This window comes from Nomascus leucogenys, chromosome 16, assembly GCF_006542625.1.
Source record: "Nomascus leucogenys isolate Asia chromosome 16, Asia_NLE_v1, whole genome shotgun sequence".
NCBI lineage: Eukaryota > Metazoa > Chordata > Mammalia > Primates > Hylobatidae > Nomascus > Nomascus leucogenys.
In genome coordinates, this window is record NC_044396.1 from 85,154,316 (window position 1) to 85,180,796 (window position 26,481).

At 45.4% G+C, this 26,481-nt stretch overlaps 2 protein-coding genes across 2 annotated transcripts in view; one reads left to right on the plus strand and one right to left on the minus strand.

The window, feature by feature from the left end:
* SLA (Src like adaptor) overlaps nucleotides 1-24,005 on the minus strand; it is a 66,442-nt gene extending 42,437 nt beyond the window's left edge. Inside the window, exon 1 of the mRNA XM_030795401.1 lies at nucleotides 23,682-24,005. Within this exon, the coding sequence (XP_030651261.1) occupies nucleotides 23,682-23,692 (11 nt within the window). The 5' untranslated portion in view covers nucleotides 23,693-24,005. The remainder of the gene's footprint in view (nucleotides 1-23,681) is intronic.
* The window catches only part of TG (thyroglobulin), a 272,056-nt gene that overhangs the window by 215,518 nt on the left and 30,057 nt on the right, over nucleotides 1-26,481 (plus strand). The window contains exons 42-43 of the mRNA XM_030795400.1: nucleotides 16,174-16,338; nucleotides 17,339-17,506. Coding sequence (XP_030651260.1) covers nucleotides 16,174-16,338; nucleotides 17,339-17,506 — 333 coding nt within the window. The remainder of the gene's footprint in view (nucleotides 1-16,173; nucleotides 16,339-17,338; nucleotides 17,507-26,481) is intronic.

Sequence of the window (26,481 nt, forward strand, 5' to 3'; positions counted from 1 at the left end):
AGTGTAAGCATGGAGTCAGGCCAGGCTCTGCTGTGCTGGCCGAATGACACTATCAGGAGGTCAGGCTTTAGGACTCACAAAGACACCCAGTACCATCTGTGTAGGAAGCAGCTGATTTCTAGAGGGCTTTGCAAATTAATTAGAATTAACTATTGGGGCCCAGACTAATGGCCATAGGCAAATAATAACAATGCCAGCCATGCATGGATTGAGAATCACTCAGTTAAGTACTAGGCTGTGGTCATCACCTTATTAAAGTGAAATGTTCCCCTATGTAAAAACTAGCTTTACATACTTAACGTTGTCAGGAGCCAGTTATTATATTTCTCCAGCATGGGTTGATGGGTTTCCCAGGGGCAGCAATAAAAAGCCACGTCTCCAGCTTCAGGTCTCAGAGGAGTTCCAGGTTCTAGGAGGTTAAGAGCTCCTAAGGCAATTCAGCATCATGCGGCAGATGTGATGTTGCAGCCCCATGCTGGGTCAGAGTCACAGCTCGGTCCAGTATGAGCAGATTTCCATTCCTACTTTATAGCTTGATTTGTTTTCCTCTTTCAACATAAATATTCGTAAGTTTGGAAGAAGGAAAAGGCAGTCTTGGAAACTAGAAAGCTTTCTATCGATGGAGAAAACCAAGTGTAAGCTAATTCATTTGGTAGAGAAGTTCAATACCACTTAATTGAATGCAAGGCGTGACACTTGGTGCTATAAAACTGTTGATGGGATTCCCATATCAAACCATATGACCTTCAAGATCGCATACAAGATAGAAGTTCTCGAAAGTAAAGTTTTGCCCTCTCTATGGCTGGATGAGTGCTGGCCCACTCATACAATAATTTATTTAATAACAGTTTTTTGAACCCCTTCCATGTGTTAGGCATTGCTCTGGGTATGGAGTTAGAGAAATAAATGAGTAAAGTCATAGAAGGGAACTGAGGGCATGGGGACAGTAAGAGGAACTCTCCCCTTAGACAGGTGACATTTGAAATGAGTCCAGAGTGACTCTGGCATGAAAATCGAGGAAAAAACACCAGGCAAAGGACATAACAGGTACAAAGGTTTGGGGCTGGAAATGCTTGTGTTCAAGGAGCAGACAAAAAGGAAAGGGAATGAATATTGGGGAAATGCAACTTGGCTCTGGCTTATGTTACGTATTTAGTCTTTCCACTCACTCTATGTATCTAGACTTCGCCTGAAGAAACTGGCGCTCATAGGGCTTAACTTACTTGCCTCCAGTCACTCAGCTGATGAGTGACACCACTGGGCCTAGGCTCATGGGCTCTGGAAGTAGGAAATTTGCTGTCGCTATTTCACTAGCCTCCCATTGGGTCTTCCCATGTCCCACCTCTCCCTGCCAATGCTCCCTTCCCATCCTCTTTCAGTCCTGTGTTTCCAAATAAGACTCAGGCCCTGCTGCCATCCTCCTCAAGCAGCTGCCCCAAACTCAGGACCATCTTCATCCCTTTCCCACAGGATCCACTTCACCCCTTTCCTGGCATTCAAAGCTCATCAATCTGTTCTCCACCCTCCTTATCAGCCCCATGGCAATGTCAGCACTCAAGGCCTCCATGCCCCACTCACCATAGGAACTCCCCTACCACTGTGCACTGTAGACAAGCCCCTCACCTCTTCCTCATGCACTTCACCACTGCCCTTTCTTTCCTGTGTGGATGCCTGTCCCCCTGCAAGGGCATGGGGCAGGTCCCTTCAGGCCCAACCCAGTGCTAACATCTAGGAAGATGTCCATGCATCTTCCTAGATGCCTCTCAACCAACAATGATTGCTTCCTCTCAGAAGGCCACTTGGTATTTTATTTGCATCCTAGGAATGGGACACACTGCGTATTGGAGTAACGAGCAAGAGAGGATTTGAGGTACTTAGGAGTTGTGTGATCTTGTGGGACTTTCTGATTCTTTCTCTCAGCCCAGTGATATTACTAATACTACTTTATCATGAGGGTCCATACATAATAATATGTACAGCCCACCTGGTCTAGTGCAAAGTGCATACGAGGGGGCCACCAGATAGAGGTGCTTTTCTTTCCTTTCAAATTGGAGCCTGAGCTTGGGAAGGCAGGAGTATGTCTAACCATGACCATGGAGGCTAGCACAGAGGCTATCCCCAAAGATGTGATCCATAACTATCCCTCAGTAAAAGAATAAATGAAGGTTGTGCCTTTTGAATTAAAGTAAATAAATTGTGAATGGTGACTTTTCACCTCTGGGGAAGACAATAAGCTAACCATGAAAACCGTCTGGGGGGAGAGGAGACCCTATTGTTTCTCTGGAGATAAAAGTTTATGTTTCTGGAACATCTCCACAGTTGGATCAGTGGTCCATCTGGATGAGCTGATTTCTCCAGCTGGAGTGGAACCTAAATGTATATGTCATCAGAATCTTCGGGAGGTCTTTTGGCACTAAAAATATTCTCAGGAAGAAGAAGAAGAAAAAAAAATAGCCGCTTTATGTCCACCACAACTGTCTGCTGCGAAGAGCTGCACAGATATGTTGATTCATCCAAGCTGTTCTCTTCTGTCATTGCTCAACCTAGACCCACTGCCTCCACATCGGGGGAGACCTTACTGTTCTCAGCCATACAAGGATTGATGAAGAGGTCAGCAGTGTTCCCAGAGGTTGGGAAGTTCTCTGAGCAGGACCCAATTTCAGTTGTCCGCAATGTTGCTTTCTTTGCTCACTTCCTGTAGCTGCACTCCTGTGTAAGCCTTCCTGCCTCTGGTGGATTGTCACACAGGCCCCACTCAAGAGAACACAGCTCCAACAGAAACACAGAGGAGGAAACAGGCATCTCATTTCTAAGCAAAGAGGGATCTAGCCAGGAATGTTGAAACGTTGTATTTTATCTTCCCTTGGTGCCAATTTAGAGTCTATCTTCTGCAAAGGGCACAGAGATCCTTGTGAACTCTGTTTAAGGACACAGACAAAAGACAAAGTCTTCTCATTTATATGGTGTATGGTGTAGGGTGTACGGTGTTGGTGTTGGTGGTGTTGGGTGTTGTCAGGCCCCATGAAGGGAATTTTTTCAAGGGTGTCTCATAACACCAACCTTCCCTATCTTTTCTATTGGTCTGATTTTCAAAACCTGTAAGTTCCAAGAAGGCAGGAGTATATCTGTTTGGCCAGTTATTGACGGTTAGCTTTGGCACTTTGCATGCCTGGGGCAACTAGCAAAGGTCCACTGGAAAGAAGGAGGAAAAGAAGGGAGGGAGGGCAGGAGAGACAGGGAGCAAGTTAAGAAAAAAATCTTTCCCTCCCCATAGATTGCAAACTTTCTTAAGGCTTTAATCATTTTTGATTCCCTGCAGCATTGGGCACATAGGAGGAGCTCACAGATGCCCATGGAATTATCCTGATAATCGACTAGCTTGCTGCAGCAGAGCAGGCTGTGGGCCCCGGGAAAGTGGAAACAAAGGCTGGACATTGAGCGATAAGACCTTTGCGGCTAGCTTCCCCACATCACCAGAGCCAGGCCTCTTAAACACTCCGCCCTGGTATTTTCATCTCCTAAACAATAATGCCATTAAACCTTGCCCAACCACTTCTAAGTGTGCTTGAACAGCACAAAATGAGGGTAGGATCTGTAACAGCATTATTGTGACTTTTATTACAGTTTCCTCTAATGTTCTCATTCTATGATGCCTTAATACTTTCATGGCATATACCTTTTTTCTAATGATAAGATTCTGTTACTGTTATCAGTTTGTGCTGATAACAATTTGCCAAAGCAAACTTGAAACTACCCTCAATGTAATTTAAAACAGTGTCATCCAGTTATAACCGATTAGATGGGTGTGAAATCATCTGTCAGCGCCTGCTTCAGTGCCCACTGAGCCACAACTAATTACACTTAGTCACGTGGGGCAGCCATGGAGGGAGAGCGATGAGTAGGCAGGCCTAGTTGCTATAGAAATAGTTCTGGCCAAAACAACATTTCAATCCCAAAAGCCATTTTTAGGCTGGAAAATTTTATTTTTGTTTGAGTAGCAATAATAAATAATTACAACCTGTAAAGAGCGGTACAGATGTCAGTTATCATTATTTATTATTGGTAATACTTTGTAACCTGTAAAGCACTATACAGTTGTCAGTTATCAAGTATTTTTTGAACCTGTTACTTAATTTTCACAAGAACTCTTTGAAATATCAATTGATTTTAACGACTGCTACTACTATTTATTGTAAACTTGAAACATGTATGCACTTTACATGTTATCTCATCAATTCATCTTAACAAATGAATGAGGTAAATATTCTCATCCTTATTTTACATTAGGGGAAACTAAGGCACTGGGACTTTAAATAGTTTTCCTAAGAACACACAGCTGGTTAGAGGGGGTGTTGGACTTGAACCTGGGCTGATGGACCCCATGGCCTACACTCTTGATGCCACACCTTGAAACATATCACATGCCCATTTTACAGATGAGGAAATGGAGACCCAGAGAATGAAGCCAATTACCAAGTTGTCAGTGCAAGGGTCAGTAAGATTTCTTCAACCTGAAAGCCAATAGTCCATTTTTTTCTGCATCTCTTTAAAATAATAATAATTATTTTATTTGAAGAGAATAATGTTGGAATTGTGTGATGTGGGTTCCAGAATCTAAACAGGCTCAGGGACTCACGTGTGCCCTTCTCATCCAGTGCCCTGCTGCCCCATCCAGGTTCTAGTGAAGCCACCTCCTCCTCAGATGGTCCCTCTGCACCCAGTGGTTCCCAGTTTTCCCCCAGCTCCCCTCTCTCTGCACGGAGCCACCTCAGTCACTCAGCCCAGGCCATGCCTGCTGTGGCACTGTTCTCTGAGAGGTGACCCTGATCTCTCCCAGGCACCTTCTATGCCATTCCCTCTCCTGTGCTCATGAGGCCATTCCCACCCACCAGCATCTCAGAACTTTCTGCATGCATTGTGTTTTCTAGGGCAGGCATGCTGAGTCCTTTCTGCTGGTCAAGAGCTGGCCCATGGCATTTACTGGAGGAAGGAGGGAGGAAGCAAAGAAAGGAGGGATGAAATGGAGAGAGAGGGGCAGTCTAGGGGTTACAGGAAGGAAAATAGAAAAAGACTTTGCCTCTGTCTAGGCAGTCCCCACTGCTCTAGCCCTTCTCCTGGGCCCTGAAACAAAGCTGCAGAAAAAAATGACTAGAAAGAAGCAGTCAGGGTCTTTTACAAGTTATAAAGATGAAATTATTTTTAAAAGGAAACATATGCCCATGTGTATGTATGAAGTGCTCATTGACAATGGAAGGGAGGCTCAGGAGCCTGCATTTTAAATTCTCTTTGAAATAAGAGGGCAGCCATTGCCTCGGCTATCACTCATGGTGTCACTTTTAAAGTGTGACACCTTTGCCTGGGAAATCAGAAATTTTCAAGTGCCAAGCATTTAAATGGCTTCTGACAGCCAGAAGGTGACAGAGGCAATTAGGCTTCATGTTTGTAACAGATGGAAAAAGGCATTTTGTCAAGTCTGCAAGACCTGTAGGAAAATATGACAGGTGCCTGCTCTGAAATAAAGAGACAAAGCCAAGGCTCAGGTCCTCTCCATTTCCCAGCAGAAGTGCCCGGGAGAGACCCCTTAGAGGGCTCCCCTACAGGGGCCTGGGAAGGCCTCCACACTGTGCCTCCACAGGCAAGGGGGACAGTTCTACAGCTAGACCACATGGACCGCAGTGTCTGTCAAAGATGTCTGCAGAAGGCAGGTTGAGTGCAGATTCTGTTTGGCACATAGAAGTTGGGTAGTGTTGTGGCTTTGGAGACAAATGGCCTGAATCCAATTCGCCAGCAGTGGGTGATTTGGGGCAAAGTCATTTACCCTCTCTGAGCCTCACTCTTTAACAAAAGAGGCACAGTCGTGTCTCCCTGCTTCAGAGGTTCCGTGAGCACAAACTGAGAACAGCATGTAAAGTGCTTGGAGCTTGGAGCACACCAGCTCCGCATTACTTTTTGGTACCTTCCTTCTCTTTCCTCCATGTGTAGACACAGCTGGTGGGTGATTTAAGCTTGCAAGTATAAAAATATACCAAGGTATAATCTCTCTGTAGGACAGGTTAGCAGTCCATTGTAAAAACAAGTATTTATATATCTATAGATTGTAAAATATATATCTATAGATTGTAAAATATCTATCTATAGAATGCAAGGCAGAACTCGTGGACCTTGCACTAGGCAAGTGTTTCTTAGACAAGACACCAAGCCTCAGGCAGCAAAATAAAAATAGATACATCGGATTTCATCACAATTTAAAAAATTCTGTGCTCCAAAAGGTGCCATGAAGAAAGTGAAAAGAAAATCTACATAATGGGAGAAAATATTTGCAAATTATGTATCTAATAAGGGACTTGTACCAAGAAAACATAAAGAACACTTACAACTCAATAACAAAAAGATAACTCAATCTGAAAATAAGCAAAAGATCTGAATAGACATTTCTCCAAAGAAGATGTACAAATGGGCCCATAAGCACAGCAAAAGATTCTTAACACTATTAGTCAGTCATCAGAGAAGTGCAAATTAAACCCATAATGAGATATTAACTCACACACACTAGGATGCCTATAATAATAACAATTTTTAAAAACCAGATGGTAAGTGTTACTGAAGATATGAAGAAGTAAAAGCATTCTTTTACTGCTGGTGGGAATATAAAATAATGCAGCCACTTTGACAAACAGTTTGGCAACTTCTCAGAAGGTTAAACACAAGAATTTTCATGTGACCTAGCAATTCCGCCCCTACCTATACATTCAAGAGACATGAAAACATGCATCCATATGAGAACCTGTATGTGACTGTTCACAACAGCATTATTCATAACTGGCAAAAAGTAGAAACAACCCAAATATCTACCAGCCATTGAGTAGATAAGCAAAATAGGATTTCTCTATACAATTAAGTATAATTTAGCAGTGAAAAGATATACACTACTAATACCTGCTATAATATGGATGAAGTAAAAGAAGCCAGACACAGAAGGCTACATATTCTATGATTCTATTTATATGAAATGTCCAGAATAGGCAAATCTATAGAGACAGAAAGTAGATTAGTGATGGCCTGGGGCTGGGAGTGAGGGTGGAGAATGGGGAATGACTGCTAATGGGTACAGAATTTCTTTGTGGGATAATGAAAATGTTCTAAAATTAGATGTGGTGATGATAGCACAACTCCGTGACTATAACTAAAAACCATTGAATTAAGTGGGTGAATTCTGTGGTATGTGAATTATATCACAATAACACAATTTCCTAAAGTTAGCTATAGATACCAAGAATCATAATTTGAAATACTAGATAAATGTTTATCCTACAATAAAAATATTCTTCTTTAATACAGATGTTTATGTGGCACCTATTTAATGAGAAACTATTAAAATGCCAAGGAAACAACTCATTTAATATATTTTTATTATCTTTTTGATGAAAAAAACTATACCTTTTGACCCAGTAATGCCTTTGCATAAAGAAATCATCATGGATATGTGAATAGATTTAGTTATAAAGATGTACATTGAAGTATTGTCTGTAACATCATATAACCTGAAACAATAATGGCCATCATTTATTAAATACTTACAATTTGTAATGCACCATAGTGTTACAGGAAAACTTTCTCATTTCTTTAGTACAACAATCCTATGGGGAGGCTCTCAATATTGTTATGTTCCTTACAGATGAAGAAAGTCTCAAATCAAATAGCTGCAAATCAGAGCTGGGATTTGTATCCAAGTCTATCATATTTCATTGCCTGCAGGTGCCCCTAACCTGTCTCTAACATTCTCTCTAATAACCTAAAATCCTAAATGTAATTAGCATGCTGCCATTGAAAACAGTCTTGTAAATAATAAGTAATGATACAGAATGATATCGACAATGGATTGTTAGGTGAAAAAGATAGGCTCAAAAACAATATGCTGTCTAGATTTCCTGAATATATGTGTACACACACACCCCCCACACACACACACGCACGGAAGAGACATACTGGAGGCTAATAACATTTAACAGTGGTTTTCTTTGGTTGGGAGGATTATGTGTAATTTTAATTTTCTATGTTTTGTTCACCTGTATTGTCTATTTGGGGACGGCTATTTTTGCTTTAAAAATTGCAAAGGGCATTCTGTTTCCCCTTTAAATAAGCTAAGGCCGCACTGATGGATGTAGAGCAGAATATGACAGCCTTTTTCTAGAGTACGAAAAGGATTGCATTTGTGCCGATCTGTGAAGACAGCAAGGCTTATTGCTGGACCTCTTCTCTCAGCCAGAACCACCTCCTTTCTCCCTTGGGGTGTGAGGGGTCTCATTTCTCTCCCACTTCTTATTGTCCCTGCAAAGGTTTTCTAAATGGACTTGGCCACGTCACTTGTCCACTGATGTGCTTACACGATAAGTTATAATGACTGTTTCCATTTTGACAAGGATCAGTCACATTTTAGTGTGGAATTCATCTTTTAAATGTAATTTAAATTTTTTCTAATTAAAAATTTAACATTAATTCATTGGAGACAAGTTAGAATATTCTAAAAAGTATAAAAAGCCAATAGAACTCCTCCATCATTCACTCACCTTGAATTGTTAAAAGGCTCTGTGGATTGATCAAGTCAGACTATTCAAATAAACCCTGTGGGGCCAGGCAGCAGGAGGTGCCCTGGGACTGGACTGGATGCCTGTGAATGTCACGTGACCTCCTCCAGCTGTTGAGACAGCACGGCATCATGGGAAATGAAAACCTGGGGCCAGAAAACCTGGGTCTTAACCTCTTTCACCTGCTACTAGCAGGATTTTAAACTTCTTAGACACTCTTTCTTGAGTGTACCCCAAATTCTTCTTGGAATGAAGTGGGCCGTACACAAAAGAATGATTAAGAAAGTAGTGGTCTCAGTAATATTGGTTCTTCCTACTTCCTAGGATGGTAGTGGGAGTTTAAAGGAGCCAATAGAGGGGAGAGCTCTGTCTTAAGCAGAATGCAGCACAGTTGTACGTGTGAATCAAAGCGACTTGGGATAGACTCTCCCTTGTCTCACGAGGCCTTTTCAGTCTGCAGGCACAACATGGTGTGTTTTTGAGTCCTATGACATTCCTGTGATGGAGGAGCCAGGCTCCCCTCCTGCTCCTCCTCCTCCTTTTTTTTTTTTTTTTTTTTTTTTGGAGACGGAGTCTTGCTCTGTCGCCCAGGCTGGAGTGCAGTGGCGCGATCTCGGCTCACTGCAAGCTCTGCCTCCCGGGTTCACGCCATTCTCCTGCCTCAGCCTCTCCGAGTAGCTGGGACTACAGGCGCCCGCTACCACGCCAGGCTAATTTTTTGTATTTTTAGTAGAGACGGGGTTTCACCGTGGTCTCGATCTCCTGACCTCGTGATCCGCCCGCCTCGGCCTCCCAAAGTGCTGGGATTACAAGCGTGAGCCACCGCGCCCGACCCCTCCTCCTCCTTTTGCTGTCCCAGCCACCCTTGCAAAAACCTTGCTGATGAGTCACCATCCACCAGCCACTCATGAATGGAATGGAAAATAAGGGTCTGTGATGTACTTGCTGTTTTCTTGGGTAGGTAGCACAGTATAGGGGGAACGATGAAACCTTTATAATTCTAGCCCTGCTACGATCAGTTCTATGACCTTGGAAAAATTACCTACCCACTCCAAGCCTCAGTCTCTCTATCTGTAAAATAGGGATTCTAATATAACACTTAGAGGGTTGTTTTGGAGATCATGAGAGAAAATGTGAATAAATGATGTGGCCCTTAGAAGGTGCCTTATAAATGTTTAATTCTTTTCTGCTTTCCTTTAAGTAAACACACACACACGCACTTTTTATACAAAAAAGAAGGAATAGCATTCACTAGGCCTTCTTCAAATCCTACATTTCAGATTGTCTCCTAGATCATGACTATACCAACAGGTAGTTTTGATGCCTTTTTTCCTGTGCCCTAAGACTGGGATTTCAAGGTGAAACGTGTATTAATTACCATCCCTCTGATGGAAGTTTTGCCAAAACTGAAGTGTTACAAATTAGAGTAAAACTCAGGCTTTTGGGGATCAAGAAAAAAGATGATTTTGGTGTAGGAAACACGCAAGAGAATGCAAATATAAACTTGGATGTTTAAAAAAAGTCCATCTGTGCTTTAGCTTCCAGAGCTCTCTCCCTAAGCTGTCCCGGCTGCTCAATAGCATGCCACAATTCAGCTGGCCCACGACACCTTGGTGGCAACTTCCAGGTGTGGGTGAGTTCCCGGGAGAGGTCAGTGCGAGGGCGGAGACATGGCACTCTGGGTCACACACTACCCCTTTATCCTTAGACCTTACAAGTCACCAATGGACTCCCTAACTCAGATGCTCCCCGCTCCAGTTCATCCCACAGTCAACTAGCCAAGCCACCATCCTGCCATTCATTCCAGTTCTCTTCTGTTCCACACATGGTGTTCCACACCTTGTGCTGGGCTCTGGGGATAAAGGAATAACTACCTCCCAACCCCTGCCATCAGAAGCTCACATTCAGGAGGTATTGATGCTCCATCCTTTACTGAGGGCCTGCTGAGCACTACCAACCATTTTCAGCACTGAGAATGCAAAGAAAAGGACCCAGTGACAGGAATTCCCAAGCCCTTTCTGTAATACCCCATTTAAAAGCCTTTATGGATTCCTCATTGTCCATTGCCTGAAGGATACATGCTCTGTGTCCCAGGGTTGGTGCCTTCTAAATCACATCTCTCACTTAGTCTGGGATTTAATGACTTCTGAAGTTTACTTCTCACTACACTTCTATGGAAATTCTTCTCTTCATTTAGAAGTCACTGGTCCATCTGCCTGCCATTCATTCATTTGTTCACTCCTGCATTCATAGAGTCATTTGCTCACGCTTGCAATACATATTTTGAGTTCCAGGCCCTGTCCTGGGGCTGCCAGGTTACTTAGGACCCAGCTCCTGTCTATAACTCCTTTGGGTAATCAGCCTCTGACCCCACTGCCATCCGTGCCCACTCCCCCTCAGAATGGTCACCCACCCTGTTTCTCCCATTTATTTCCTCCCATAGAAACCCACTCAAGTCCTGATGATTCTCTGCAGCTTCCTCTGGGCCACCCTAGTGCCTAGAAATCCCTCCCTCCCCTGAATTCCCAAAGCACAAGAATTCTTGGCTCACTCCTGCTGATGATTGCACAGAGCTCATCTGGAGGTCACCAGTACATATGTCCTGGCGGATATAGTACACATTTTTAAAAAGCATCTGCCTAACTGGGGCTTGAGACTTATGCTTCTTTGTGACTCACTTTGCCTGGAATAAAATAGAGTCAAAAGAAATACAAGGTTGATAACTCTTAGGTAATACTTGGCAATTGATCTCAATAAGCCAGCATTCGATAAGCCAGCTAGAGATAGTTAAGTTTCTAGAGGCCCAGTGGTCTGGTCAGGGCTTAGAAGTCACACATCTGGTTTCTCCCAGGAGAAGCAGAGAGAAGCCCTGGGTTTGGAGTTGGAACACCTGGGTTCAGGTTCTGTGCAGCAGAGAATTTCTCCCTGAAAAGACAGTCCTTCCTACCTGATTTAACTTCATAGTGTTGTGGCAGGACATAAATCAAGAAAGTGAGCAAAAAAGCACTTTGGCCCATGTGTGGTACCACAGGGAAGCAAGTTTGGCAGCCCCACAGCTGCTTTGCATGTAGAGGCACCTTCCCCCAAGTCAGACAGCGCAAGGGACTTGCTCCCTATCAGCCTAGGTTGTAATGAAGAGTTTCATCGAGTTTCATTGTAGGCATTAAATCATGGATAATAACATTCCTAATGATGAATACAACCAACTTTGAGTGCAAATTACACGTCAGGTATTTTACCTCCATTGTCTCCTTTAATCTGCACATCAGCTCTGTGAACACTGATCATATCTCCATTTTACAGATTAGGAACTGGAAGCTCAGAAACACAAAGGGAATTGGCAAAATGGCCATGGGCAGAGCTGGAATTAAAACCCCAGTCTATCAGGAACAAAAGCCGTGAGCTTTCTACTTTGCTTTGGCCTCACCCCCTGCCCCCTGGGGACAGAAAGGAACTGTCTGCCACAAGCATGAGATGACACACTGGTTAGAACATGGAGCTCTGGCGCCTGCAGCCTCGGCTCAAATCCTGGCTCTGTCACCCCCAGCTCTGAAACTCTAGGCAAGTGGTTTCAACTCTACCCTGGAGCCCCCTCTAAAGTTGAAATAATACTGTTGTTACCCAGCTCTGGGATTGCTCTGAGAGGTAGGTGAGCTTCTACACGTACAGCCCGCATTCAATGCCAGGCACACAGGATGTGCTACTTGAATGTTTATCCTCGTCTTCATTGTTGTGTCTGTGCTGGGCACTGCTGCAAGAGCTTTGTAAGAATTAACTCCTCGATTCTACACAGTGCCTGATGGGTAAGGAGCTCACTGAGCACCTGCTTACTGGGCTTCCCATCCTTCCCCTCTCCATGTGAGGTAGACGCCACTGTAGATGAGGATTCACATTCCAGGGTGGGACTGAGAAGTGCGAAGGGTGCCAGGAGGGAGGCAGAGTCCATCCAGAGGACCCTCTGACACACGGATGCCCCAGGGCAGAGCCACCAGACCTCCTGCTTGTCCGGGGACCTGCCCACCCTGCTCCTTGTTGCTTTGCTTCTTGGAGCTGCTCTGGGGAGGCTGCCTGAGGGATTCCTCCCGGGAAATGCTGCAGGGTCCATTTCAACAAGGGCAGCTTTGTGTGTGTGTTTGTGTGTATGTGTCTGAGTGTATGAGTCTATCTGTAGGTGTCTGGGTGTGTCTATGTGTATGTATCTTTGCGTATGTGTCTATGTGTGTGTGTGTGTCTTTGTGACTGTGTGTGTTTGTGTGTCTTTCCGCGCTTATGTGAGTGTGTATGTGTGTGGGTGTATATTTCTTTCTGTAGCTGGATATTTCTGTGACTGTGTGTGTTTCTAAGTGTGGGTCTCCCTGTGTCCGTGAGTGTATGCCTGTGATTTTTATGTGACCATGAGTGTCTGTGTGTGTAAGTGTGTATCTCTGTGTGAGTGTGTCTCTATGACTGTGTGTCTCCATCTGTGGCCATGTCTGTGCATGTAAGTCTGTGTTTCCATCTGTGGCTGTGTGTCTGTGCGTGTAAGCGTATGTCTCCGTCAGTGTCTGTGTGTGTCCTTAACCCACTTAGACAAACTCCAAGTCTCCTGGTGCTGCTTTAAAACAAAGCAAGGCTCCTGTGTTGTGTGATCTCCAGCCAGTGGCTCACTCTGCTCTCCAGGATTTTTAAAAGAGAAAGAGAACCCTAGCTCCCAGGATCCTCTGAGAAGCGGTACCGATAAACTCCTTGATTGCGTGAGTGTGTCTCCATCTGTGGTTGTGTGTGTGGATATGTGTGCTTGGCCAGGGGCAGGCCCTGACTCCGAAGCGACTACAGTGACTAACTGAGGTCAAGGCACCTCACCATGTTCGGAGGCCCCAGGAACAAAAAGCAGTGGTCAGCAATTGTGGTTTTAACCTGAACTATTTTTAAAGTTAAAAAAACAACAGCCAGCGGAAACTCCTCGCCATTAAATAGCTAGGTCAGATTTAGATAAAGCCGGAGCCCAGGGCTGTGGACCTACAGGCATGACTGGGCGGACTGAGAAGACCTGATCCCTTTACATCCTGTGGGGTCCTGTGAATGTCACTGCACTAACCGTAGTGCAGCCACAGCTCCCACTGTGCAGAGGACACACTTCTTCACCTACCTGGCCTCATGCACCTTTGCAGCAACCCTGTAAAGTATGGTTGATTGTTCTCATCACAGATGGTCACTTGCCCAAGCCCACTTCATCAGGGAGTGACACAGCTGGGGTTCAAACCGAGCCCTTCTGCCCCAATCCCATGCTCTCTGCACACCTCTGCACAGCAACTCCCCTCCTGCCCCCGAGTGCTTTGTCTCTAATCAAGTGCTTTAAAATGAAGGCTGAGTCGACCTTTGGCTTGCGTAAACACCGATTTTCCACGGTGAAAAAGGTTTCCTTCAGAAAGATCAATTTAAACAAAATACTTTAAGAGAAAGAAACATTCTCTAAGCCATCGTGCAATATCAGTGTGACCCACGCCTTTAACCACTTCCTCACCATATCAGGATCCCTGGCTTTTTATAGCCGAAGGAAATATTGAAACCGTCAGAGGGGGCCCCATCCTGACATTCACATCTCCTCTCTGCCTGCCTGTGGGCCCTTCTGCAGTTTGCTATTCAGAACACGGAGTTTTGAGCTTGAATATTTTGAGTGTGTGTGTGTTTTCTTTTCGTTTTTTAAATTTAAAGTACATCCAATGGTTCTCAGAAAAGCTGCCCTGCTCATTGTTGGAAAAATAAACGTGAGGGCCCAAGAGCTCAACAACAGGCTAAATCATATTGACCCTTGTTCCTTGGGTCATTGAATTCCAGGCCTTGGCCTGGCTGAGTAGTTTACTTTTATTGCTGCTGCTTATCAGAGGATCTTGGGGCTTAGGATTCTTCTCTTTTAGAAATGCTGGAGAGCAGAGTGAGCCACTGGCTGGAGATCACATAGCACAGGAGTCTTGCTTTGTTTTAAAGGAGGACCAGGAGACTCGGAGTTTGTCTAAGTGGTTCAAGACGGAAAATCACGTATATCTCCCAGCCCTTTCTGGAGTCTGTGGACCTAGTTGCCAGGCCTGTTCTGAGAAGCCCAGAGCCATTACAAAAGTTCCTCTGACACCAGGTCTCACAGCAGCCGTGTCCAGGATCCCCCAGTTCCATGCACTTGTGTTTTTCCTTGCCACTGGCTGAGATTCTGACTGCCTGGCCTTGCCTCTGGCCCTGGCCGCATGTCCCTTCTTGAGCTTGACAATAAACAGACATCATCATAACAACAGTGCCACCACCTTTCATCAGGAACCTACCAGGTGTATGAAAGGACCACTTCACACTGGCTAAGTGTTTGGCCACCGGGGTCAGATCCCAGCCCTGCCTCCAGCATAATTGTTAAATGGGACAGTAAGAACAACCGACTTACACAATTGCTGTGAGGATCCGATGAGCTGAAATAGGGAACCTCTTGAGTGAGTTTGTCGAAGCCCTCGATCCACAGTGGTTGCTATTATTTCCATCAGAGGCAGTAGCAGGGGTAAGAGCAGTGGCACTGGTATCACCACCACTGCCTCCCCTGGTTATCCATGACTCTTCAGTGGGCAGCCAGTGTCTGAGCTACAGGGAGCCCCACAGAGGATGCTCCCTGGAACTGCACACTGATCAGGACCCCCTCAGCTCATTTGTTCCTCCCGGGGCAGAGGACCCAATTCTACCAAAAGTTCGGGCAGAGATGAACTTCGTGGAACCCAGCTCCTATCCCTTTCATTATTAGAAAGAAGAAACCGGCCTTTTTTTTTTTTTTTTTTTTTTTTTTTTTTTTTTTTTATGGAGTCTTGCTCTGTTTCCCAGGCTGGAGTGCAGTGGTGAGATCTCGGTTCACTGCAAGCTCCGCCTCCTGGGTTCATGCCATTCTCCTACCTCAGCCTCCCAAGTAGCTGGGACCACAGGCACCTGTCACCATGCCCGGCTAATTTTTTGTATTTTCAGTAGAGATGGGGTTTCACTGTGTTAGCCAGGATGGTCTCGATCTCCTGACCTCGTGATCCGCCCACCTCAGCCTCCCAAAGTGAGAAACCGGTCATTTTAACAGAGAGTACCCTGATTTTGATGAAGCAATTTACCCTTACAAAGACTGTGTTTTCATCACCTCCTAGGTGGGCTTCCATTTTAAAGTCCAGCTCCATCTTAAAGGACCTTGCTAGCTAAGCAGCCCCCAGGAAGTGCTGGTGGGAGATGGTTCTATCTTTGCAGAGTTCTCTTCCCAGAGGACTTTGCTGATCTCCGATCCTCTTAAAGAACCATCAGCCTTTTGCCTCTATATACAAATTCATCTGCACAGCCAAGACCGAAGGTTCCCTTGTGCAGCACCCTCACTTCACAGGTTAGGAAACTGAGGCCTAGAGAGACACCTGTTCAGTATCACACTGCATGCTGATATGCTGTTGACCAATCCTGACCTTCCAATTGTGTGCATCCCCAGAATGGGTCCTGGGACCCCCAAGCTTGGAGGAAGGATGCAGAACCCTGATGTGGCACTGAGGGCTCCAGGTGAGCAGGGACAGGAGATGATCTGAACCATCAGCCCTGAGCCTGCTTTCTCTTCCAGGGAGGCTCCGCACTCTCCCCGGCCGCCGTCATCAGCCATGAGAGGGCTCAGCAGCAGGCAATTGCTTTGGCAAAGGAGGTCAGCTGCCCCATGTCATCCAGCCAAGAAGTGGTGTCCTGCCTCCGCCAGAAGCCTGCCAATGTCCTCAATGACGCCCAGACCAAGGTGAGCATTTAAGTGCAAGTTGGGAAGGGACATTCTCTGTTCTTTTACAAATAGAAAATGAAGACCTAGGAAGGAGGTGTCACCCACCCCAGCCATACCACACGTGAGGCTGATGACCAGCTGGAGCTGGAACTCACATTCCCTAGCCCCTAGAGCTGAGCATGCACCACATCCTGCAACAGTCCAAACATGGGTACTGAGGGTAGACAGATGCCTTTGCAATTTGTCTTTCTTATTTATAACATGGGAATAGTTATACAGACCTTATGGAGTAGGAGGAGAAAATGAAGTAACACATGTGAAGGATGTGGCCTCACGCCAGGACCATGGTGGGCAGGGGACCAAACCCTTAACAGGTCACAGCTAGATGTATTGAGTATTGCAGACATGGCTTCACAGATGGCAGTGTATTTGAGTCATTTCACTCCCTTATATGGGATAGCTGTGTGTTCCCTTTCTAGCATGCAAAGTTCTTGCTTGCAGACCAAATCTCTGGCTGGCCCTCATATTAATGAACGGGACACTAGCAGGAATAATTGTTGTCATGACAATCGATGGCCTGATCACCTTAGCAATGAGTCTGGACTCACAGAATTGGAGCAGGTCTTATCCTCAGCTCCCCTAAGTGCAGGCTAATTTGATCATAACTGGAGCTGGTGAATTTCACCTGTCAGAGTCACTGCCTCCTCTTCAACCACTGTCTCCTCCTGCCTTCCTCACCCACCTACAGGCTCAGGCTTTCCCATCCCTACCTGGGGATCTGCTGTTACCTCTGGGATGCTCCCCTGGAGACCATCATTGCTGAGAGTGAGATTCATTCACTTTTCAGCCCCTGACTTTGTCACATGGTGTCCTGCCTGCCAGTTGTCCTGGTCATTTTTTCCCAGTAGAGTCACAGATGGATAACCAGCACTGGCATTCAGTATGGTTAAGACCTCTTTATGCAAAGCAATGCAACTGATTATTCCAGGACAACTGATTATTATTGCATCCAATGCAGCTCCTGGCCGTGAGTGGCCCTTTCCACTACTGGGGTCCTGTGATCGATGGCCAGTTCCTCCGTGAGCCTCCAGCCAGAGCACTGAAGAGGTCTTTACGGGTAGAGGTCGATCTGCTCATTGGGAGTTCTCAGGACGATGGGCTCATCAACAGAGCAAAGGCTGTGAAGGTAATCAGGGAGGGGGCCTCGGATGTCTCCAGCTGGCCATTTCCTAAGGGCTCTGGACCTCAATGTCTGACTTGATCAAGAGATATTGACCAATTGCTGAATAACTACTGTGTGCAATGCCTACGTGAGTTTAGGAGGTGGTAATGGGGGGATTCAGAAATTAGATCCTTGCAGGGTAGTGAGCAACACAGGCACATCCACAAATTACAGCTGTGAATGAATCACTGTGGAAAACTGGAGCTGACCTAGAAGCTCTGCAGCTCAGGGCTGCATGTTAGAATACCCACATTCTGGACCATGCCACCCATATTTCATGGAGGATGCTTGTTGCACTGAGAACTGAGAGATGATGAGGCAGGGAGATGAAGGGACTCTTGTTAAATCATCACCCTTTCCCAATCCTGAAAAAGACACTGAAGCACCAGCCTTCCAAGTTAAATTTCTTAGTAAAGAGAGCATGCACAATGCACCTGGCAAACATGCAGCTTTGTGTGGCTTGCTGGAGGCACAGCGAAGTGGGAGTGAGCTGTGAGGTCTTCAGTCTGCTTGAATGCACAGTTCCTGCTCTCGCCAGCAGTTACAACCACTCACTAGGATGTGGCTAACCCTGGAAGAGGCTGAGCACATGCTTCTCTGCCCACCCCACCCTGCCTTGGACAAGCTACTCTTGGCCAAAACCTTGTAGGTGGTCAAGCCTACAGGGAAGCTCAGTGTGCATAAAGCACAGAGAGAGGACAACTCTGGGCATGGGTGGAGTGCACCTTCCCCTGCACATGCATGACATGGGTCTCTGTTGGCTCTGTTGAATATAAGGCAGTCTAATTGGAATTTTATTAAATCACGAAAGCAACCAAACAGGATCCTGAGTTCCTTTGGATAATCCTATTTCCTTTGGGTAATATATTTCACCTTGGGGACTCTATCCTACAGCAATAAAAGCTCCAGTTTTACATGATATATATACAAGAGTATTTATCGCATTGCATTGTTTATTGATTGATTGTGGCATTGATTATTGTGGCAAAAAATTGGAAGCAACTCAAATGTCCATTAACAGGGAAATGGTTGACTAAATTAAGATACAAGCTATTAAATATTATGCAGATATTAAAAAGAATGAGCTAGATTTTTCTCTACTGGATTAAGGGATGCCTGTGACACATTGTAAAATGACAAAAAACACGTAGAGGAATGTGAAATTAAGATAGCATTCATATTTTTAAAAACCAACCTGTATGTATCTTTATATTTGTAAGTGTGTATATTTGTATGTTTTTCTGCGTAGAAGGATAACTGAGTAAAAAGATTCACAACATGCAATTAACATTGGCTACCTCTGGAGATGTAGAGATATGAGCAAGAATATTATGAATTATTACTATTGCTGTATATATACACACATGCATAATATGTTACATGTTATATATATTTATGTGTGCATGTGTATGTAGAGAGAGAGAAAGAAGCAGGGCTGGTGAGGTTTGTATGTGAAGCTGATTTCTGAAGGTTCCTATCAGGAAAGTGGGTGTGGCATGTGAGCAGCAATAGAGTTCTCTCTGAGGGTGTATGAGTGAGTGTGTGTGTGTGTTGCAAGAGGGGGTGTCAAGTAAAACTTAGTCACCCTCAGCTTTCATCTAGCTAACTAACAGCCAGTGCGAAATACCTTTTGTACCTGATCCATTTCAACATTTTTTCTGCCAAGCACTCACATCCAGCATAGCCCTTACCCCGAGGGGCTGAGATTTTATTATTGGACAAGACAACCATTCAGGAATCACTGGAAATGTGCCACTCTCCTCCACTGCCTCAGAGTTTGTAGTCTGTAAAACAGGGATCCTTAAGTTGCTTCTGATCAAGCCCCTCATCAGTTAAGAAATAGTAAGTTTAGTTATTTAAGTATAAATTATATACGTGTACTACTGTACTAATACACTGAATTATTATAAACCCTTTATTGAATCAAAAGAATGTTAAAGCAAGAGAAAGAAATGGAAGTTCTAATCTTAGTATTCTCTTGCTGCCCCTAAACACTCTCTGCCCTGGAGACAGTACTCTGAGGCATGGGCCGACTGGGATGGAGCTGGCCATTGACCAGGGACTCTTTCCCACTCACCTCCTTATTTGATACCCTCCTACAGAGGATGCAAAATCTCTGTGCAGAAGACACCATGTCCTCACAGCTCTGGTTCTTTGGACCATGTGCTGAAAACTCTTCATGGCCATCTTCGACTTTTGAAAGAGAGGAAGATCTAATTTTATATTCCCAGGAGCCTTGGAATCGGCCTAGAAAGGGCTGATGGGGCAAGGGAGGAGGGCAGCCCTGTGGTTAGTTCCCAGACCTCTCCCAACGCAGTGGAAATGCCATCCATCAGGGAGGGTGAAGGGGTGGTTCTTATTGGCAGAACTGGGACCATGGTGTTCAGAGGGTAGCCCAGGCTCATGTTTTCTGATTATGCCCATTCATTGTGAGAGGGATGACTGGGGCCTCATGACTGCCTTGGGCTTCCCTGGTTCAAGCATGGTCCCAGAAGTGTCTAGAAGTTTCTTAACTTTGTCCTGAATTCCTTAACCAGTCCAGCCAGAGACCTGAATCCAGAGGACTGGGATCTCTACTCAAGGATGCATTTGCATTCTTTTCATTGAGTTTCCCTCTAAGGTTTTTAAGGAAAGCTTACTTTGTTCACTTGCAAAGAAAGATGGGGCCACTAGCAGGAGGCTCACTGCCAAACAGGGGCCTGGCTGGAGAACCCAGCATTGAAGTCGGGCACCCCCAAATAGAGAAGCCTCTCTAAGGGCACAGCAGAGCAGCTCCTAGCCCTGCTCCATGGCGGTCATCCCAGATACCAATCACAGGGCAGTGTTTCCCCAGCACATTTGTTCATTGGTTAGACCGTTCGTTTCTGGCTTCACTTCTTCATTCATTCCCTTGGGACATGTGTTAGTGAAGCCACTGAGCAGCTTTTGTGAAACTGCATCCTGCTGAGAACTCATCTAGGTGCTGATTGGTGAGGGGGATTACCTGCAGGAGGAGAGTAGTGACGGTAGGACTGGAAGCCAGCTCAGAGCTCAGTGCCACTGCATGCGATCATCTCCTAAACGTGTCTGCACACAGATTTATTCCTCCTGGACTTTTCCCTTGAACTCTGAACTGGTTTAGCCAATGGCCCACTTGACATCTTCACTTACATGTCTCATAGTGTCTCATCCGTAACACGCCCGAAGTGGACTGCTGATTCCACCTCTGTTCCCATCCCCAACCAACATGTTCTTCTGTAGTCTTCACCATCTCAGTAAACAACTCAGCAACTAAACAACTCATCCTTCTGTACTCAGGCTGAAAACCAAAAGTCATTCCTGACACTGCTCTCTCATATCCTACCAGCATTCTATCAGCAAATCCAGTTGGCTGTATTTTCAAAATGTATCCCAAATCCAAACGCTTCTCCCCTACCTCTTCTGCTATCATCCTGATCCAGCCATTTTATTTGAGATTTTTGTGCTAGCCCCCAACTCTCTCTCTGAACCTGCCTTGCCTTTTGTAATCTATGAGAAGCACAGTAGCCAGAGCAATCCCTGTATAAGTCAGACCATTTTACTCCTCTGCTCCAAGCCTTCTCTCCAGTGGCCTCCTCTCATGCAGAGGAAAAATCCAGTCTTCTATTAACTGCCAAAGCCTATTTGATGTGACCCCTGTTAGCTCTCTGACCTTAACTCCTGCTGTTCCCTCTTGGCTCACTGGTTTATCCCTTTAGAGTTTCTCAAATAGGCTGAGCACATCCCACATCAGGGTCCTGGTATTTGCTGTTTTTTCTTCTGGAATATTCTTCCCAGATAACTCACTGCCTTACTTCCTTCAGGGTCTGCTTATCAGAAAGACCTTGCTTGACCACTTGGATTCAGAGGGAAGCCATATCCCCAGCCTTCTCTATCCCTACATCCTACACCCTACCCCAGCACTGAAACCTCCTGCCATATTATGTATTTGTCTATTGTCTTTCTTCCCCAACTAGAATGTTTGAAACTGCTATATCTCTGGTGCCTATAAATGTTTCTAGTTCTGCTAGACAAATTGCACACAACAGGCACACGATAAACATTCACTAGGATGAATGAATGAAATTATGAAGAACCGACTATGTGATGGGCCCTAACCCAGAAGTCTTCAATGAAATAATTCACCCTCACAACTATTACCCTATGAGGTGGAGATTATTATTACTATTTTTCAGAGAGAAACCAGAATTAAAACCCAGTTCTATCTGCCTCCAAAGTATCCTCTTCCCATGACAGCACTCTGGGAAAAGCCAGGCTTTCCTCTGAGAGCCTTCCATCTGCCATCAATGGTATGCTGGGTACTGAAATGTACGCAAACTCAGCTAGAATAAAGGCTACTATGTGCAAAGGGCTTTCCAATTCTACCCACCTTCTTTTTTTTCTGTAGTCATTTATTGATTTATTTATAATTTTAAAATTTCAATAGCTTTAGGGGTTAGCCTACGTGAAGTAACTCATGCTCTTACTTTACTTTATCTCAACTGTATGGCTGTGAGGTAGGGAACCATGAACCAGTATTTAACACGACTTTTTTTCTGGGAAAGAAAGGCTTAGTGAGCTTTACCGGATATCTTTAGGTCAGCTAACTAGTCCTTTGGAAAGCCAAGTTTCCACTGCAGGTCTCTGACCCCAATTGCAGGGCAGGAGTGGGGAAGGTGGCAGGTGGCAGGCTCTATCCATTACCCTATCTGTGATAAACACTAGATCAGGGATGTGCTATCACCACCTTACCCCTACCATACGCAAGCATCACCTAGAGAGATCCTCAGGATTCTACCCCACACAGAACTGCAAGAGGGCACAGTGGACAACCAAGTGGAAACTGAGCTATGAGCTATGCTCCCACCCTCCCAACACTGAGGAAACTCCTCTGGACTTCAACCCAATGTGCCCTTGTATTGCCCTCCCTTGCCTCAGCCCACTCCCAACCTGAATTTAGAGTTGGGCTTGTGCATTTCTCTGTTTCCCCAAAGAAGGCTCCATGGCACCTGGGTCCAACCACCATCAGCCAAGGAGGGCCTGAAGATGGCAGGTTCTGGAGGTCCTCAATCTCAGCCATGCCTTTTACTCCATCCTCTGTCCTTTGATAACCACCCAGCCCCTCCTGCCCCATCTGGGGCTGAGAAACAGGACATATCAATTGCAGTAAACTGCCACATCCACCTAAACAGGGTGTCCAGCATGTTTTTGTAACACCAACACCTGTTTGTTTAGTCATGCTGGGCCAGATGTTTCAGCATAAAATACAAATTGAATTCCTTTCCTCAGAAGGGCTTGCAGTCAGATGATAACAGACAAGGCAAACAACTGAAATACCATTGATACATACTATATGGAGAGATGGACATCTATTCCAAGACCTCAGGAGGTGGGGATCAGGTGCCGTTGGGCCCCATAGCAGCACTGTCAGCTGGAGTGACACAATGGCCAGGAACTGACCAGGACCCTGTTCCCTCGGTCATGTGTCAACAGAGCAGGGAGAGTGTCCTGGGTGTCCTTGGATTGCAATCACAAGCATCCAAGTTATCCAGAGTCTGAGCCTCAGTTTCCCTATCTGTGAAGTTGGGTGATGATTAGTAAATATCCTCATAAAGATGTTCAATAATTCAAATATACAACAATATCTGGAAAATAGTTTGCCTTCAATAAATGTTCGTTTTTTCCCTTAATTTTTTAATTTTAATATTAAGATTAGTGTCCAAAGCTGTTATCCCTTCTTCAGATAATTATACACAGAAAGCAAGAATACAAAGAACATCCAATCTCTGAACCACCTCAGCTGACCTGAGACCAATTTTCCAAATTGTAGTAAACACAAATGCATGCTCTCTACTCATGCCAACGCTGCATAAGTATCAGCTGGATCCCAGTCCACAAACACATGCGGTGCAGCTTCCCAGGGAAGTCATGGAGGGACAGGAGTGGAGCCTCTTACCCCAAGTCCTGCCCCCTGGAGCCACTCACCACCAGCAGAGACCCACCCATTTCCTTCAGACCAAAGACGGAGGATGGGTACAGGATCCATCAAGTTCCTCTGAAGACCCTCCCCCACATACCATGCCAGGCCACCTATGGCCCACCCAGGGGGTCCTAATGACACCCAGCAAAGTTAGCAACCTACCGGTGGAGCATCAGGGCTGCCTGAGATGTTCTCCATTCGCGGCAAATGATCTTATTTTCTGAAGTAGCAGCTTTCTATTGAAATTCTTCATCAGTCGCTGTCATGGGGAATTTCCCCCCCTTTTCTCTTTCTTTCTAACTGGTGAAATTGACAGTCTGCCTACATTATCCAGGCATTCATTTGCATGATCAAAAGCAGATTTGTTCCAAGATGCAATGTTCTGCCTTCCCTTCCAAGCACAGGCATCTCCAAGGAAGGCGAGAAAAATCAGAAACAGAGCGCCTCCGCTGTGCCCCTGAGCTTGGCCAGGAGTTGGCCTTGTCTGGGAGCAGGTGGAGTGGGGGCCCTGTGGGTAGCAGTTGGGGGAGGGCAGCCCATGTGGGAGTTGGAAAGCAGCACCTGGCAGCCCGAGGCGCTGGCACGAGCCCCAGCACAGGAATATCCAGCCTTTGGTGACAGATTATAGTAAGAGGAGTATGCAGGAGTTTCCAGTGTGTGTGTGATTTCCTGAAAGGAGGCACTGCTGCCTTAAATCCCCAGCAATCAGGGACGGGAGGGTGTTAGGGTCTGAACCCAAGGCATCGCAGGGACTTGGATTCAGAAAAATGGGTCACAATTCTTAGCTTTAGCCACATGATGTAGGAGAGTTGCTGAACTGGTCTGAGCTGCAGTTTCTTTAGCCTTCGAATGGACACAGTGAGAGCCACCCTGTCTGTCTCTTGCAGTGTTATAAGAAGCGAAAGAGGTATCTCCCAACACCCAGAGAGCCCTGTAGGTCTCATGGCTCTAGGATGCCCTCGCACACTGTAAATCCTCCATCCTGGAGCTGTAACCCCACATTACCCCTCACAGCTGACGCTTACACGTCACCTTATCTAATTCTCCCCAGGGGCCCTGTGAGCTGGGATTATGGTTCAGAGAAAGCTGAGGATCAGAAGGATTGACTTGTCCCCCCTAAATATTAAAATGTTGTATTTCGTGACTGCATTGTTATAAAGATGAATGTAAACCAGGCTGGATTCATTATTATATTTTCATTATTATTATATTTTTTCTTCTGATTTTAAAAGAAATTAGAAGGAAAATACTTTTGTGAGTTCCTAAAAGTGCAGTGAGCCCTTGGCCCTGAGCAAGCTGTGCTTGATGGAGAAGTAAGCCCTTGTGCCTTAACACTATAAGGAGCAGTGAAGTCAGGAGTCATTCAAGCATTCACCCATGTAACATCTCTCCAACATAGATTTATTCAGAGGGTCCTGTGTGCTGGATTCTCTCTAGGCTTTAGAGGGAACAGCTGGAACCTAAACAGATAAAGCCTCTGACTCGGAGAGTTCATGTTCTCATGAAAGGACACAGATGATCTAAGTAAATAAAGAATTTCAGATCTTAGAAGTGCCCTGAAGAACACTGAAGTGGGGCCATTGTAGAGGAGGTGATGGAATGGGGAAAATACTTTAGGGGCAGTCAGAGAAGGCTTTTCAGAGGAGGTGACTTCTGGACTCAGGCCTGAGCAATGGGGAGCCAGTGATGGGGATCGAGGTACAGAGTGGGTGCAAAGGCCCTGGGGCAGGAGTGGTCCTGGCTGTTTGGGGGTCACAGGGAGGTCAGTGCTAGGAGATCCAGTGGCCAGTGGAGGGACTGGGAGGAGAGGAAGTCAGAGGGATGAAGAAGACCAATTATGAGATCTTGCAGGCCATCAGAAAAGTGACTTTATTCTCCTTGCAGTGGGCAGTTACTGGAAAGTTTCAAGCTAATAATAGAAGGTGATTATATTGATTCACTTGTTTTAAAAAGGAACATTTCTGGCAGCTATATGGAAAATTGACTAAGGAGATGTGACACAGGAAGTAGAGATCAGATTGGGCTCTATTGTGGAAATCCAGGGGTTGAGCTAGTAACTTAAATTAGGGTTGCAAACATCGTCACAGTTAGAAATGATCAGATTTGGGATATATCTTGCGTTGGCAGCTGACTATATGAGTTGGGAATTCACTGGAGAGGTCAGGGCTATAGATACAGATTTGGAAGAAAACCAAGAAAATGCGGTATCACAAAAGCCAAGAAAAGAAAGCATTTCCAAAAGGAAGCAAAGGTCAAATGTCACAGAATCGAGAGAGATGAGGGCAGAGATTGGGCTCTTGTAGGTCATGGGAGATCTTGATGAGAGCCATTTCAGTGGCATAATGGGAAGGAAAGGCTGATTGGAATAGGCTGGGGGAAGAGGGGAAGTGAGGACATGGTCACATTTCTTCCCAAACCCACCCTGTCTCCACTGAATGATGCTCTCCACTGGATGCAAACGGCCACCCAGGATTCCCAGAGCACTTTGCTCATTCACCAACTGACCCCACTGACTTCACCAAGCTCTACTCCATGACAGGAATTGTGTCATGTCCATTTGGAATCCTCAGGTCCTACTAGGTTGGTCTTCAATTCGTGCTCTCAAATGAACAAAGGAGTGTTGTGTCTCCATCTACCTCAGAGCTCTAGAGAATTCTGGAGCATTTGTGTATTCATTCACTCATCCATTCATATAATCTTGCAAGAAGCAGGTGAACTCTGATAGGCTTCCTACTTTTCCAGTGGGGATTCTGCTCTGTGTCTCCTTCTTCCCAAACCTGTGATGTTACAACCATTTTTCAAAAATTGGAGCATAATCAATGAGCAAAAATTGACTACAGGCTGTCTGTGTACCAAGCATTCCTCCCCTAGGCCCCTGCCAAGAGGAGCATCTCTGCTTCTGCCCCAGTGTGGTAGAGGAGATGTGCTGTGAACTAGGACAGCAGTAGGGGTGGACCAGAGG